A 17435-nucleotide genomic window follows, 5' to 3' on the forward strand; every position below is an offset into this window, starting at 1 on the left:
TAATGCTTGTGGTGCCGAGTGTGTATGATTTGGCCATTGAATTAAGACAGATGCCCCTGTGTATGGAGATAATGAGGGAGGGCTCTGCAGAGGAAGCAGGAATGAGCCTTGGTGGGTGGACAGAATGCGGGGGGCAGAGAAGAGGAGTATCCCAGGTGCGAATAAGAATGTGCACAGACCTGAAGATGCTGAGATGGCTCACGTGCTGCCAGTCACTGTTCTTTAGTCTGTGCTTGGCCCCTGACCTTGAGCTCCAGGGTGCCTGTGCGGGAGGGGCGGGCTCTCCCCCTCCCTGTCCCACGCCTTTGCCGTGCGGCACTCACTGCTTGTCTTGTGCTTTTCAGCTTTGACCCGAAGAGAGCAGCGCAGCAGCTCCGAGCGTGCGGGGTGTTGGAGACCATTCGGATCAGCGCAGCTGGCTACCCGTCCAGGTACCGTGGCCCCTGGAGCCTGGCTCCCCAGGGAACCCTCTTACGTGCTGTCCCCCAAGACAGAGCCTCCAGAAATGTTCCCCAACACTGAGGGCTCAAGCAGGGCGCTGACAGACAGAATTTCAGTTTGGGCTGAGAAATATGGGTGTCAACGGTAACATCCTCCTGGACAGCTTTTCAGATTTCAACTTGGCATTGGTCTGGGTGTCAAGCTGGCTGGAGTCGCCAAGGGGATTTCTCCTGTGCCCAAGTCCTACCTTGTCCTCTTTACCTTTTGCTTGTTTGTTCTTTATTGTGGCAAAATACACTAACATTTACCGTCTTAATCATTTCTAAGTGTACAGTTCAGTGGTACTAAGTCCATTCTTACTTGTACAACCGTCACCACTATTCATCCACAGAACTCTTTCAGCCTGCAAAACTGAAACTGTACCCATTAAGCACTACTCACCATTGCCTCCATTGGCAGCCAGCATTCTACTTTCTGTCTCTGTGATTTTGATGACTCTACACTGATGATTCGTGTAAGTGGAATCATGCAGTACTTGTCTTTTAGTGCGTGGCCTATTTCACTTCTCATAATGTCTTTAAAATTCATCCATGTTGTAGCATGTGTCAGAACTTCCTTTTCTAAGGCTGAATAATATTCCCTTATATGTAGAGACCACATCTTGTTTATCTATTCATCTGTCAATGGACCCCTTTACCTTTTCATATAGAATCAGATATATGATGGAAAATGTCATTTCTTTGAGCTAAAAGACCGCTGTCACGATCTAATTTGCATTGTGGATAGGCCATTGAGCCACCCCAGTGTCTGTTGAAGCTGTGCCAAGACCGTGGATCCCCTCTGCTGGACACTGGCCTGCAATAGGGGCGGGGTACGGATAGCGACCAACTAGCCCCCGTGAAATCACGTAAGCCAAACATCTTCTGCCAGGAACTGGAGCTGAACAGGGCACTGTAGCAACCCAGAGCCTGTGGTATTTTCCACAGGGACCCACCTGTCTGAAGAAGGTCCCCTAAGTGACAGAAGGAGGAAGGAGCCAGAAATGGGGAGGAGGAGAGGCAGCCCAGCCCCCCTCCTGCCATCTCCACCTGGCACTTTCCCACTGCAGCTGAGGAAACATTCATATGCAGTGGTCAGTTACCCAGAAACAACTTAACCATCAACGGCTCCCAGATGTTGCACCTGGGAAGGAAGTTGCTGATGGAATTAGGAATTTGCATTTGACCTGGAAGGTGCAAAGAACTGTCCCTAATCTGCAACATCCGTGCAGCTTCTCAAAACCCAGCAGGTTCAAGCATTGCTCAGAATGATCTGCTCCAGCTGGAGGTAGAAGGCTGCTATTACTGTCTTTCAACCACATCTCTCTTCTTAGAAAACAGACAAGGAGTGTCCTGGGGCTCCATCTCATTTTTGGACCTTGGGGTCTGAACACATCTGGCTGACAACTCCACGATTAATGAGGTGGGCCACGCTTGCCCCTCTTAGGTGAAGGCTCTGTGCCCCTTCTTCCTGCCCTGCAGCGTCCACATCGCCTTTTGATTGAGCGGAAGGGGCTCAGGCTGCGGGCACAGTGGTTCAATCTTGAGTTCAAGTATTGTAGCCTGGCTGATTGGATGGCCTTTCAGTGGTGCTCCAAGCACAGGGTTCAGACCAGGCATAGTTTGTTCCACTTAAGAACTTGACAAGGACGCTAGGGAGCTGTCGAGCCACTGGTTTTCAAACCGTGTTCCACTGGCAGCCGGGCCCCACTCCGGCTCCTGGCTCTTCTCTCTGCTGGGCTCCCGGGAAGGTTTCTTTAATCCCGCATCTTGAGTCCAGTGTCTCTCAAAACTGCATTGCAACCCACTAGTGCGTCAGGAAAGCAATTTAATGGGCTGTGGCCAACATCTTGTTTGTTTAACGAAATAACAATAGAAGGTGGCAGTTTGCGGCAAAAGTGTGTTGTGGCCTGAGCTCACTTTAGCTGTACGTGTAGGTGTGGGTGCTTCCTGATTTAAGATGCATCTTCACCAGGGAGGCCCCGAGAAGGAAGTGAGCTGCCCAGGGTCACCAGCTGGCTGTGCTCCGGCTGGACTAGAATCACCCTGCCCTGCTCTGCCGGGTGGTGGTTGGCAAACATCTTAACTGCTTACGTCAGTGAAGCGTTTCTTCACTCTTCTTCCAAACAGGTGTCTCGGAGGAGTGCGGGGACAGGTGGGGTCCTGTGGGCTGGGCCCAGGCTGGAGGCCTGGTGTGGAGCTGCTCCCTGCCCTCTCCAGCTTGTAAATAAAAGACCAGACTGCAGAAGCGCGGCCTGGACTAGAGCCATCAGAACCTGGTGGTTGGACCTTGGGCCTCAGAGTCAGGCCTAGATTTCAGTGTTAGCTCCCAGACTCCTAGGCTGGGTGACCACAGGCGAGTAAATTAATCTCTCTGAGCCTGGGTTCCCTCATTATTTAGTAGAATGATCATACTTACGTCATGGACTGTTGTGATAAATGAGGTAATGCATCTGAAGTCCTCAGCACAGTGCCAGGCACATAAGCATTTAATAACATATTTATTCCTCATCCAGATATGAGTGAGAAGCTGCATCCTTCTGGGGTAATTATCAGGGTAGGACATGCCTATATCAGACATTTCTAGCTTTGTTTTTGTGAAATCCTGATGTACCTGGTCGCCTCAAAAGAGCATTCTGGAGTTCTCAGAACTCTCCAAGCAACTGAAAAGGTCAGTCTAAGAATTGTCTAAAGTACGTCAAAACAGAATAGAGCTGAGATGTCCCATGTTAAACTGTTGAGGATCCCTGTGCAGGAAACTTAGGGATCACGGGTCCTCACAAGCATACCTGTGCTGTATGAGGTCTGGAGGTAAGCAGAGAAACCCAGGCGCTCATCTTTTTGTGTAACATATAATGGGTGCTAATGCTGGGCCTGTCCAATGGGAGGCGTGAACATTGGGACCCTTTGAAAATGAGATAGTCTAAGGTAGATGGAAGCTTGGGGACCCGTCTCAGTATACAAGGAGCACCCTGTTTCGCCAAGAACTTTCTAACAGAATGAATTGTTTAATAGTAGGACAAATGGCTTGCAGAGGGCATGACCCTCTTTTCTTGGAGAACGTCAAGGAAAGGCTAGAAGTCTTTGAGTCTGACATGCTGAAAAGGCTAGAAGTCTTTGAGTCTGACATGCTGAACTGTAGACCATGCTTCAGGCAGAGGCCCCTGCTCATCTCTGTCATCTCCGATTCACCCATGGAGCTTCCTCACAGCCTCACTGTGAAATCAATCGGAGTGACAGCGTGTGCCACCCACTGGTTTTGCTGACACAGTACAAAACCATCTGTTTTGGAGGTGGAAGAGGAAGGGGAGAGCGTTTTACTCCTGTGGTCTCCCATGAGTTTTTGTAGCATGAGAAGGTTTTCTTGCCTTCATGGTATCCCTTTCTCCTGTTAATCTGTCCTTCCACAGCATGTCTCATCCTGTATCGAGCATCTAGCTCCATGCCGATTGCTCTGAGGGGATTCAGGATGTAAGGCATGGCCTCTGCCCACCAGGAGCTCACAGTCTAGGAGGAGTGAGTGCTACACGCCTAAAGCAGTTAGAGAACAACTAACTGTTGTAGGTGCAAGTTTAGGAGGAAACATGTCTTCATGGAGGAGGTAAGACGTGAGCTGGGCCTTGAAGGGTGAGGAGTATTCGAATTGATGAGGAGGCAGCCGGAGGTTACGGCCAGTCAGGGCGCGGCGTGTGGTCCAGGTCTGGAAGGGGTGGTAGGTTGCTCTTCCTGTCCAGTGATGGGGGAGATCAGCTCAGTGCCTGTTCCCCCTGCTCAGTCCTCCAGTCTTAGCGTGCCAGGGCTGCTTTTCGCCTCATCCAGACAGCCCCTTCCTTGGCAGCCAAGAGAACGCATTCCCTCCGAGTCTTTCGATTCATATGGAGAACCACTTCTGCTGTTCATTCCACCTGGCTGCAGACAGAGTTGCCGGTGAAGTGGAGACGCCCACAGACTTGCTGGCCTCTTGCGGGGCAGCTGACGGGTGTCTTTCCCTTCCTCCCTAATTGTTTCAGACTTATTCCCAGCAGATAATTACAAGGGCATCTGTACTTTTTGCTTTTGTAATTGCAAAACACAGTTGGATGATGGAAAGGTATTGTAGGGAAGGAAAGAAAGCCTGGTATTTTCTGGTATCACAGAAGATGTTACTTAATGCTGTGATTTAAATGTTTGGGATTAGATCCAGAACACTGCGTTCCGTATCCTCCTCCTGTTTGCTATCGTAGCAGATTTTGCTGAAGGGTCAAAGAGAGGATTTCCTCCCCAAACTGCCGTTTGAGACACTAACTTTTGGAAAGCGGCACCATAGTGTTGTGACGCTTTTGTTAGTGTCGAGACGGAGTTGAATCAACCATATTATTTCAGTTGGACCCTAACTTCCCCCACCGCCAAGTCACAGCACCTCGGGTGGCATTTCTTTGGAAGGTGAGTGGTGAGAGGGAAGGGCTGCGGGGCAAACCGCCACACCCGGAGTCTCTGGCTCTGCACGTGGCCTGACTTTCGGTACCTGCCAGCCTTGGTAGCCACGTGGAGTGACCTCGCTGGTTGAAAACAAAATGCTACCTAACTGCTTCATCCAGAAGCCTGGTGTGTGTCTGCTGTGTCTGGGGGTGAAGTGAGTGAGGTTTAACGAATACTGTGTGCCTGTCAAGGTGTTTGCCACTGAAGGAAACACACAGGTGTCACGTGTGCTCCCTCAGTGTAGAGGTGAGCAGTCATTTTGTTGACCTGACTCGAGGAGACCTTCGTGGGACCAGAGGGTCATCACAAAAAGACTTCAGCTTCCGTGGCTGCTGAGACTCAGTGCAGCCAAGTGATGTCACGTGCATGAGCTCGTCAGGCAGCCATAGCTTTGCACAGCTGTCTCCAAAGGAAACTTGAATGGCTTCTTTGATTACGGGGATTACAACTCATAACATTTTCCTACATTTTTCCTCATTCTGTGGCCACAGGGCAGGTATCACTTTACAGGGAAGAACATGGCAAAGGGAAAGTGAACGCATGGTCCAGGGTGGCAGGGACTTGTGATGAAATGTCCAGAGGGCTCTTCCCCAAGGAGCCCGAGCCAAAAGCAGCCCTTTTCAGCTGGGATCTCAGGCCAGGTCCCTGCATCCAGCCTACCGATGCCCTGGGTGTGGAGCTCTTAGCCCTGTTATGAAATTAATGGATGCCAGTGCCCACACAGTCCACCAAGCCAGAGAGGAAGAATGCAGAGTCGCTGGCCAGCCGCGGCCTCTGGCGCTCCCTCACCCTGGTCTCAGGCTTCAGTATACCTGTCTGTTTTTATCCTCCCTAAGAACTATGGCCCTCTGTGAGTCTGATTTAAAATGAAAATGTATCACTCAAGTTGAAATGCGACAGTGGCTAAGATAAATGTCCGTGACCACGTCCATAAAGCACTGTGATAAATGCGCTGTCCAGTAAGACAAGCTCGTCCCCCAGCACCTGACTCCCAGCCCCCCCGCCAGGTGTCTTACACCTGTGCAGTCACCTGTCTCCCTCCTCGGGGGGCTTCAGAGCAGCTTTGTGTCCTGGAGGAATTGGGAAGCAAATTCCACTTAAGCAAAACAAGCGTGTGGTGGGAGCGAGGAGAGAGGGGAGCTGCTTGAATATGCAGTATTTATATCCTAGGAAAAAAACTCACCGGTAACTCTTCACTCTACCTCACAGTCACATCAGAAAAACTCATTGGTGCTTTCCAAAAAGACTTCCACTCCTTCCCCAGCTTCACCCCGCTGCCCCATAGGGACTAAATAGCATAGGATTGGAGAACTGGATGGAGGCTTGAGAAATTGCTCCGTTCACCTTCCTGTTTAATCATGATTAAACAAACAGACACATAGTTACTCGCCTTGCTCTTAAAAATCCTACCGAGAGAGAAGAATGTAGAACTTATTTTGCAGCAAAATAATTTTTTATCTCGGCTCTTCCTGCCCTTAGTTCTGGCCCTTTCTCCCCTGAGCACTGTGCTCATTTCCGGGCACCAGGGTCTGACACAGGGTTCTTGACCATGGCTGCACATCACGGTCATGTGGAAGCGTTCCCAGAAGCCAGGAGCCGCCTCAGACTCAGAATCTGCCTTCGACAAGATTTCCCAGGTGATTTTTAGATGCATCCTGCCCTACAGCTGTCGCCCAGAAGCAAGTGTTGGCCCCTGGTAAACCACAGCCACTTGACTGTCTGAGGGCAGTGCGGGACGCCTAGATTTGCCTCTGTCCTCAGGGCGTCTCGGCTCCAGCATGGAGCCAGTGGGGAAGGCTTGTGTCTCCCTTCCCCTGCAGTAGGGCTTAGCGACCTTCAGACCCAGGGCCACCTTGGGGTCTCAGCCTGTGTTCCCCTGAGAGGCCCAGGACGTACGTGGGGGATAAAGGGAGAGGCAAGTATGAGGTATCCGTGGCGGGGTGAGAATCCTGTCACCTTTGCACTGGGAACCCATGCATGAGTATCATCTTTCTAGAAATTTGCCTATTCTGGATATTTCATACAAATGGAATCACACATGTGATCAACATGTGGCCTTTTATGTCAGGTTTCTTACACTTAGGATGATATTTTCAAGGTTCGTCCATCTTGTAGCATGCATCAGAACGTTTTTCCTTTATAATGCTAAAATAACACTATTTTATTGTAAGAATACACCACATTTTATTTTACCCATTCATCAGTTGATGGGCATTTGGATTTTTAAAAAAATTTTTTAACATCTTTGTTAGAGTATAATTGCTTTACAATGGTGTGTCAGTTTCTGCTTTATAACAAAGTGAATCAGTTATACATATACATATGTTCCCGTATCTCTTCCCTCTTGCGTCTCCCTCCCTCCCACACTCCCTATCCCACCCCTCTTGGTGGTCACAAAGCACTGAGCTGATCTTCCTGTGCTATGCAGCTGCTTCCCACTAGCTATCTATTTTACGTTTGGTAGTGTATATATGTCCATGCCACTCTCTCACTTTGTCCCAGCTTACCCTTCCCCCTCCCCGTGTCCTCAAGTCCATGCCCTAATAGGTCTGTGTCTTTATTCCCGTCTTGACCCTAGGTTCTTCTGACCATTTTCTTTTTTTTCTCTTTCTGACTTACTTCACTCTTTATGACAGTCTCTAGGTCCCTCCACCTCACTACAAATAACTCAGTTTTGTTTCTTTTTATGGCTGAGTAATATTCCATTGTATATATGTGCCACATCTTCTTTATCCATTCATCTGTCGATGGACACTTAGGTTGCTTCCATGTCCTGGCTATTGTAAATAGAGCTGCAATGAACATTTTGGTACATGACTTTTTCTGAATTATGGTTTTCTCAGGGTATATGCCCAGTAGTAGGATTGCTGGGTCGTATGGTAGTTCTATTTTTAGTTTTTTAAGGAACCTCCATACTGTTCTCCATAGTGGCTATATCCATTTACATTCCCACCAACAGTGCAAGAGTGTTCCCTTTTCTCCACACCCTCTCCAGCTTTTATTGTTTCTAGACTTTTTGATGTTGGCCATTCTGACTGGTGTGAGAAGATACCTCATTGTGGTTTTGATTTGCATTTCTCTAATGATTAGTGATGTTGAGCATTCTTTCATGTGTTTGTTGCCAATCTGTATATCTTCTTTGGAGAAATGTCTGTTTAGATCTTCTGCCCACTTTTGGATAGGGTTGTTTGTTTTTTTGTTATTGAGCTGCATGAGTTGCTTGTATGTTTTGGAGATTACTCCTTTGTCAGTTGCTTCATTTGCAAATATTGTCTCCCATTCTGAGGGTTGTCTTTTCATCTTGTTTATGGTTTCCCTTGCTGTGCAGAAGCTTTTAACTTTCATTAGGTCCCATTTGTTTATTTTTGTTTTTATTTACATTTCTCTAGGAGGTGGGTCAAAAAGGATCTTGCTGTGATTTATGTCATAGAATGTTCTTCTTATGTTTTCTTCTAAGAGTTTGATGGTGTCTGGCCTTACATTTAGGTCTTTAACCCATTTTGAGTTTATTTTTGTGTATGGTGTTAGGGACTGTTCTAATTTCATTCTTCTACATGTTGCTGTCCAGTTTTCCCAGCACCACGTATTGAAGAGGCTGTCTTTTCTCCATTGTATATTCTTGCCTCCTTTATCAAAGACAAGGTGACCATATGTGCGTGTGTTTATCTCTGGGCTTTCTATCCTGTTCCATTGATCTATATTTCTGTTTTTGTTCCAGTACCATACTGTCCTGATTACTGTAGCTTTATAGTATAGTCTGAAGTCTGGGAGCCTGATTCCTCCAGCTCCGTTTTTCTTTCTCTAGACTGCTTTGGCTATTAGGGGTCTTTTGTGTTTCCATACAAATACTGAAATTTTTCGTTCTCGTTCTGTGAAAAATGCCAGTGGTAGTTTGATAGGGATTGCATTGAATCTGTAGATTGCTTTGGGTAGTAGAGTCATTTTCACAATGTTGATTCTTCCAATCCAAGAACATGGTATATCTCTCCATCTATTTGTATCATCTTTAATTTCTTTCATCAGTGTCTTATAATTTTCTACATACAGGTCTTTTGTCTCCTTAGGTAGGTTTATTCCTAGATATTTTATTCTTTTTGTTGCAATGGTAAATGGGAGTGCTTTCTTAATTTCAATTTCAGATTTTTCATCATTAGTGTATAGGAGTGCAAGAGATTTCTGTGCATTAATTTTGTATCCTGCTACTTTACCAAATTCATTGGTTAGCTCTAGTAGTTTTGTGGTAGCATCTTTAGGATTCTTTATATATAGTATCATGTCATCTGCAAACAGTGACAGCTTTACTTCTTCTTTTCCAGTTGGTACTCCTTTTATTTCCTTTTCTTCTCTGATTGCTGTGGCTAAAACTTCCAAAACTATGTTGAATAATAGTGGTGAGAGTGGGCAACCTTGTCTTCTTCCTGATCTTTGTGGAAATGGTTTCAGTTTTTCACCAATGAGGATGATGTTGGCTGTGGGTTTGTCATATATGGCCTGTATTATATTGAGGAAAGTTCCCTCTATGCCTACTTTCTGGAGGGTTTTTATCATAAATGGGTGTTGAATTTTGTTGAAAACTTACTCTGCATCAATTGAGATGATCATATGGTTTTTCTCCTTCAATTTGTGTAAATGGTGTATCACATTGATTGATTTGCATATATTGAAGAATCCTTGCATTCCTGGAATAAACCCCACTTGATCATGGTGTATGATCCTTTTAATGTGCTGTTGGATTCTGTTTGCTAGTACTTTGTTGAGGACTTTTGCATCTATGTTCATCAGTGATATTGGTCTGTAGTTTTCTTTCTTTGTGACATCTTTGTCTGGTTTTGGTATCAGAGTGATGGTGGCCTCGTAGAATGAGTTTGGGAGAGTTCCTCCCTCTGCTATATTTTGGAAGAGTTTGAGAAGGATAGGTGTTAGCTCTTCTCTAAATGTTTGATAGAATTTACCTGTGAAACCATCTGGTCCTGGGCTTTTGTTTGTTGGAAGATTTTTAATCACGGTTTCAATTTCAGTGCTTGTTATTGTCTGTTCATATTTTCTGTTTCTTCCTGGTTCATTCTCAGAAGGTTGTGCATTTCTAAGAATTTGTCCATTTCTTCCAGGTTGTCCATTTTATTGGGATATAGTTGCTTCTAGTAATCTCTCATGATCCTTTGTATTTCTGCAATGTCAGTTGTTACTTCTCCTTTTTCATTTCTAATTCTATTGATTTGAGTCTTCTCCCTTTTTTTCTTGATGAGTCTGGCTAATGTTTTATCAATTTTGTTTATCTTCTCAAAGAACCAGGTTTTAGTTTTATTGATCTTTGCTATCGTTTCCTTCATTTCTTTTTCATTTATTTCTGATCTGATCTTTATGATTTCTTTCCTTCTGCTAACTTTGGGGTTTTTTTGTTCTTCTTTCTCTAATTGTTTTAGGTGTAAGGTTAGGTTGTTTATTTGAGATGTTTCTTATTTCTTAAGGTAGGCTTGTATAGCTATAAACTTCCCTCTTGGAACTACTTTTGCTGCATCCCATAGCTTTTGGGTTGTTGTGTGTTCATTGTCATTTGTTTCTAGGTATTTTTGATTTCCTTTCTGATTTCTTCAGTGATCTCTTGGTTATTAAGTAGTGTGTTGTTTAGCCTCCATGTGTTTGTATTTCTTACAGAGTTTTTCCTGTAATTGATATGTAGTCTCATAGCATTGTGGTCGGAAAAGATACTTGATACGATTTCAATTTTCCTAAATTTACCAAGCCTTGATTTGTGCCCCAAGATATGATCTATCCAGGAGAATGTTCCATGAGCACTTGAGAAGCATGTGTATTCTGTTGTTTTTGGATGGAATGTCCTATAAATATCAATTAAGTGCATCTTGTTTAATGTATCATTTAAAGCTTGTGTTTTTTATTTATTTTCATTTTGGATGATCTGTCTATTGGTGAAAGTGGGGTGTTAAAGTCCCCTACTATGATTGTGTTACTGTCGATTTCCCCTTTTATGGCTGTTAGTATTTGCCTTATGTATTGAGCTGCTTCTTTGTTGGGTGCATAAGTATTTACAATTGTTATATCTTCTTCTTGGATTGATCCCTTGATCATTATGTAGTGTCCTTCTTTGTCTCTTGTAATAGTCTTTGTTTTAAAGTCTATTTTGTCTGATATGAGAATTGCTACTCCAGCTTTCTTTTGATTTCCATTTGCATGGAATATCTTTTTCCATCCCCTCACTTTCAGTCTGTATGTGTCCCTAGGTCTGAAGTGGGTCTCTGGTAGACAGCATATATACGGGTCTCGTTTTTGTATGGACATTTGGATTATTTCCACTTCTTAACATGTATGAATAATACTGCTCTGAATATTCATGCACATAGTTTTGTATGCATGTATATTTTATTTCTCCTGTTTATACCTAGAGGTAGGATTGCTGGGTAATATGATAACTCTTTACTCTTTCAAGAAACTGCCACTGTTTTCCAGCATGGCTGTGCCATTCTACATTCTCACCAGCAATGGATGGGGCTTCCCATATCTATACATTCTTGCCAACACTTGTTATTGTCTGTCTTTTTTGTTATAGCCATCCTAGTGGGTGTCAAGTGGCATCCCACTGTGATTTGATTTGCATTTCTCTGATGATTAATGAAGTTGAGCATCATTCCATGTGCTTATTGGCCATTCGTATATCTTCTTTGGAGAAATGGTATGCAAATCACTTGCCCATTTTTAAATTGGGTTAGTTGTATCCTTGGTGTTGAGTTGTAGGAATTCTTTACATATTCTAGATACTAGATCCTTACCAGATATATGACTGGCAAATATTTTCTCGCATTCTGTTGGGTGTCTTTTCACTTTCTTGATGGTGTCCTTTGAAGCATAATAGCTTTTCATTTAGCAAGAGTCCAATGTATCTATTTTTTCCTCTGAGATTGTTTGCCCAATCCAAGTTCACAAAGATTTACACCTGTGTTTTCTTCTGAGAGTTTTATAGGTTTAGGTTTTTAATCCATTTTGCGTTAATTTATGTGTATTGTGAAGTAGAGGTCCGACCTCATCCTTTCGCATACAGATACCAGTTGTGCCAGCACCATTTGTTGAAAAGACCATATTGACTCTTGGTAGGCAAGATAAGGGGGTATCACCCCATTTTAGGATGACAAAACAGATCCCTTAAGAGTTAAGTGATCAGATTAAATCCTCACAGATAGCAAGGGGTGGTGTTGTCATACCACACGGCCAGGGGTTAAGGATGCCTTCACTTGTGAGTCTTCTACAAAGTGCCCTCTCCTCTGACTTCGGTCTCTTGTGTTCCTTGGAAATTTTTGTCCATCCTTGATACAGTTCTAAGGAAAACTCCTGCATGCAACATCATTTATTTCTCCGCTGGGTTGTTTCTTCAAAAGAGAGAACAAGAGAAGAGTATGGTGCTTGGTGTCTATCATGAAAATTGTTTCTGCAACTCGTATCTAGACAGACTCTGTTGGTCCTGGTTAACGGGCATCTCAGCATGGCTAAACACCTCTGCCCCACAAATGTCTGTTGGCCCGTGTGTGACACACTGGAGGGGACCAGCCCCCCGCCCCCGGCCCCTGGAGCTCACAGGCTCCTGAAGGTTCTCAAACTAGAAGAGAAGCATAACCCCTTATGTTCCATGTCGGCGTGACCAGGATCTTTGCCTAAGTTGAATGTCACAGGGCCGTGAGGTATGTCAAAGTACAGGTTAACCCACCTAATCCTGACCTGAAAAGCCCTGATGGTTTCATCACCTTTTTCTTAGGGGTCCTTGTGATAACCTGACATGCCATCTTCAGGGATTCCTCTTGTGGCCTGATGTCAGAGAAGTTGTGTGACTTAGCCTCATACTCTGGTCTTACTGGAGAGATTCAGAGCTTGTCTATACCAGCCAGTCCCCGCATGAGGAAACCTGTCCAAGAGAAGGAAGCAAAGTGCCACCACCTTTGCAGATCCACCCCATTGTACACACTGGTCCATTGGGGCCCTGCAGGCAGGCGTGTTCTGTGGGGCGTCCCCACGTGTACATGTTAGGTACAGTATCGGGCTCCAGATGGGAACTCAGTCAAGCAAAACATCCCCCCACTGCATGTGCTCCACCACACACTGTCTTGAGGCCTGAGGAGCTTGTAACGAGGAAGCACCTTTCCAGACTGGTGGGCTCTGCTGAACCCTTGACCTGGGACAGCTCGTCCACCATGCGTGCTCCCACTTCTTCCCAGGAGCCGTCACAGGTCCTGGGCTTTCCCCACACCCAGCTGTGACGGCTCTACCGGTTGGCATGCCTGCTCCCCAGCAGACCAGAGACACTTAGGGTGTAGTAGGCCTCTATTTCGAAGAAAACATGATATTAAAGTCTGGGACATTCAGCCAGACCCCTGGCATGCGAGTCTGAATCCAGAGAGAACAGGGCTGAGTGAGTCCTGTCTCTGAGGCCCCTACGACTCCACATAGCCCAGGGTTGGGGCCACAGTTGAGGCCTGGAATACACTTAGGATGGGAGCTCTTCTCCCACTGCTAATATGGAATAGAATGGAAGAGCAGCTGGGCCCAGGGTGGGCTTAAAAGACACCCCCAGGCCATCGGCCACAGAGATGCCTGGGAGAGGGTGTCTCCAGGGCCACCCAACGAGCGGGGGGTGGGACCGGAGGAAGCAGATTCACACTGCAGAGGTGGATGGCAGTCATGGTCCATTGTTCTTAAGGTTCCTTGGACTAGGACTGTGTTCTGTAACACACATTCCACACATGTTTGGGAACATTTTTGCATATCTTGATGAAGGGGGAGGTGGGTAATGGTGGAAAGATGCTCTGTGTCCTGGGGAACTGTCCCATACACTGAGGAAGGGTCTGCCCCAGAGCCATTCCTGCCCTCCTTGAGAAACTCTGGTAGAGAGAAAAGTTTAACACTGGGTTCCAGCCATTTTAAAGCTCAGAAAATACCGAGATTTTAAGATGTAGTAAGTGACTGCAGGTAAAGATACCATGCGTGATAGGCACTGGGAGGTTTAAAAAAAGTATTGGAAGATGTATCCGAGCTTGGCCGAAGGAGGCACAAATCCAGCAGAGAAGCTAGCATGTACAAAAAAACATCCACAGTACAATGCAGAAAGCTCTGTGTCCCCCAGGGAAACGGGAATACTTCAAATGCTATGAGAGAGAGAGGTTTCGTGGTACATAAGCTCCAGGGGAAGCCTTGGGTACCTGTGGTGATAATAAGCGGTCTTTCCTAACTTTTACATGGGCACAGAAAACCTCCATCCAGATGTTCCTGCCAAAACAGAAAGTCTTGTTAAGAAATTCTACTTCTGGAAAAAGAATCACATATTCTATTTAGATTCCCTTGGGAGGTTTTCCTCTTACAGATGAGGGAGCCTTTCCTGTGAAGATTTCATTTCTAAGAGCACAGAGGTCCACAGAAAACGGAATCCACGTTTGATTCTGGGTCCTTTGGTGAAGGACACGTACATGCCCAGACCATGTTGTGGTACTCCATGAGGGAGTGCCCACCCAAGCCCTTCTCTGCGGAAGGGCTGCGTTCTGCAGCATCCTCCTCCCCCATTGGTGTCGCCTTGATGCAGGCATCTGAGGAAGCCTTTCAAAGAAAAGGGGCAGGGCTTGGATGGGAAGGGAGAGTCACTTAGGTCTTTAGGAAGCATTGCAGCTTTCCAAACCCTCCACGTCCGTGAACTCACTGGCTATTGAAGTCCTGGGAGGTACTCGTGAGGTGGGTGATGTTCTCTCCACTTGCAGACAGGGGAGGTGAGGTGTCCAGTCTGTGACTTGCCTAAGGTCACACTGCCAGTCAGTGTCAGAGCGGGCTTCTCTGCTCCCGTCCTCCAAGTTTTTTCTGTATTGCGGTCACAGCTCCCTACTCCCTCGTCATCTCCTGGAGCCTGTAACCTTCCAGAGTTATAGAACTGTCAGCAGTAAGTGGTTTTCAAATTAGAAGCATTGAAGGTTTTTAGCCCAGTGAAACGCTGCTCTAATTATTTCCCCAGAGAAACTGCAAACTCATAGTGAGAAACAAGACAGATGACGACATGGCTAACCGAACTGCAGGAGGTAGAAAGTGGCCTCAGAAAGCCACGCTGAAAGTGCTGAGCCACCTTGAAGGGAGAGCCCACACCCTGCTGGGCAGGCAGGAAGGAGTGCATGACCCGGGTGAAACACTGATGGTGGGCGTGGGGAGTAAGGACACTTTTCATTTTCTTGGATTCTTGCCCAGATCCATCTTGCCCCACGTGGAAGTATCAGTAAACAGAATGGTCTATGTTTAAAACTTGGGGGCTGGTGCAGAAAGAGCCTGGAAAAAATTCAACAGCGTTTGCATGTATTAAAAACAAAATGGGGCTTCCCTGGTGGCGCAGTGGTTGAGAGTCTGCCTGCCGATGCAGGGGACACGGGTTCGTGCCCGGGTCCGGGAGGATCCCACATGCCGCAGAGCGGCTGGGCCCGTACCAAAAAAAGAAACAAAACAAAATGAATGTCTGATTTGCAGCTTATCCATCCAGCTCTCTGTTCCTGGGCCGCCAGTATTAGGTCGGTCAGAGCTTCAGAGTTTTCTTGACATTTACTGTGCCTGATTGAAATCATTGAAGCAACGTTTAGCTGGGCAAATAATAAGTGTTTCCATTTTTAAAGCCTCCTGGTAGAGATTTCCAGTAATTAGGTGGGTTTGGCTCACAGTCCCAAAGGGCACAGAGCAGCAGAAACGCTACCTGGGCCCGATCCCAGCACCCTCTGCCCGCCCCTGCTGAAGGGGGGAACCCACACATTGTGAGCCTGTGGAGCAGGGCCATGCGCACACCTGGTCAGCTCCGAGCAGAACAGATGCTGTCATTCCCCTGTAACCTTGCATTTGTGACAGACAGAACCCATTGAAAAGGTAAAGGGCATGGAAACAAAGTATATTAGTGGATGTCATGGTCTGGGGGGAGGGGAGAACAGGGAGTGACTGATACTAGGTGTCGGGTTTTATTCGGGGGTGATGGAAATGTTCTGGAATTCAACATTGGGGATAGTTGCACGACTTCGTGAAGCTACTAAAAAGCTATTGAATTGTATACTTTTAAAAAAGTACATCTTTACAGTATGTGTGTTATATCTCAAGCTGTTATTTAAAAAAAGGTAAGGCATAAGCCATTTTATGTAGAGAAAAAAAAAGATGGAAAAAAAAGCCATTTTGTTATTTGCACCTTCTCTGAGACCCATGGCTGTGTTAGAAGTCTTCCACCAAACCAGGCAAGTGTCTTCAAAGGCATGGAGAGGCTCTGAGCTCAGTCTGTTTTCCTTCTCGTCCCAGGGAGTGGAGATGGGTCGCCTGGGAGGGAGGGGGAACCCAAGGACCACACTGGCATGCGACTGTGGAGGGCAAGGGGAGCAGCTCGCAGGGGCCCCTGATATTCCACAGTACTCATTTCTTTGGATAAAATTTCTAAAGGATCCCTTTTAAAAGCAAATGTGCTCCAGGAGAAGGGATGCAATCCGTTTATTCTGCATTAATACTTTAGAATGAGGGAGATCGAGTAACTGGACAGTCACTCAGCAAGGCCACAGGTGATGGTAAATGGTAACACATGATCTCAAGGCAGCACCTATATGATTTCCAAATGGGCACCGTGGACAGCATGTGGACCTGAAGACAGTGTGCGTGTAGCATCTCCTGATGCCTCCGAAGGGGTGAGCATCTCTTGATGCCTCTGAGGACTCGGAAGGAGTGGGGACAGATGGGCCGAATTCACCTTCAGAGGGACGTAGGCTGCAAGTTCAAAGTCTCCGTAGTGCAGGGCTGTGTTGCAACAGAACATGAGTTCCACGCAAAGGCTGTGAGCGTCCCCTGAAAACTGAGATGAGAAACGAGGAGAACATGAGCGTCCGTGTGAACTGAGGTCGCTATCAGGAGAAAGGGTCAGAGCCCGCCTGGAAAATGACATCTTTGGTCATTGAAAAGACTGCATTTGTTTTAAGTAGAGATCTCCTCAGAGGCCAAGGGAGAAACTCAAGGCTCTCTTAAAGATTTCCTTCCAGAATGTACCAGAATGGCACTTACTTAAAAGGTAGTGAAATTATAAGTGCTCTTTATTTTATGTGCATTGATGGACATTTTCTTACAGTGGGCCTACATTACTCTAATAAACAGCAGGGGTGGTAAGTCTACTTGCAGGAGAAAAACGGCTCCTTCTAAACTATACCAACATGTATGAACAGTGTATCTCCAGGGGTTAGAATATGGCCTCTCTTTATTTGCTAACGTATGCTTTCCTGCATTAGAAAGTTTTCAATGAGCTATATTAGTTTTAGTTTTATAAGAAGAAAAATCAAGCTGCATTCCAGGTAAGGCTCCCCCGTTCCAGCAGCAATGGAGTGGAGCTCCACGTTTTGGGGCAGAAACCTCCTGTGAGTGGTTGTGCCTCTGGTCAGCCCTCCCAGGGGAGCCTCCAGTGCTTCCTTTTTCTTTCAGTCTTCCAGCCATGATTCTATAACTTAACTACACACTGAA

General features: G+C 46.1%; 1 protein-coding gene across 1 annotated transcript in view; it reads left to right on the top strand.

The window, feature by feature from the left end:
- MYO5B (myosin VB) overlaps positions 1–17435 on the top strand; it is a 230899-nt gene that overhangs the window by 145303 nt on the left and 68161 nt on the right. The window contains exon 16 of the mRNA XM_065889991.1: positions 345–431. Within this exon, the coding sequence (XP_065746063.1) occupies positions 345–431 (87 nt within the window). The remainder of the gene's footprint in view (positions 1–344; positions 432–17435) is intronic.

Source organism: Phocoena phocoena, chromosome 13 (assembly GCF_963924675.1).
Source record: "Phocoena phocoena chromosome 13, mPhoPho1.1, whole genome shotgun sequence".
Taxonomy (NCBI): Eukaryota; Metazoa; Chordata; class Mammalia; order Artiodactyla; family Phocoenidae; genus Phocoena; species Phocoena phocoena.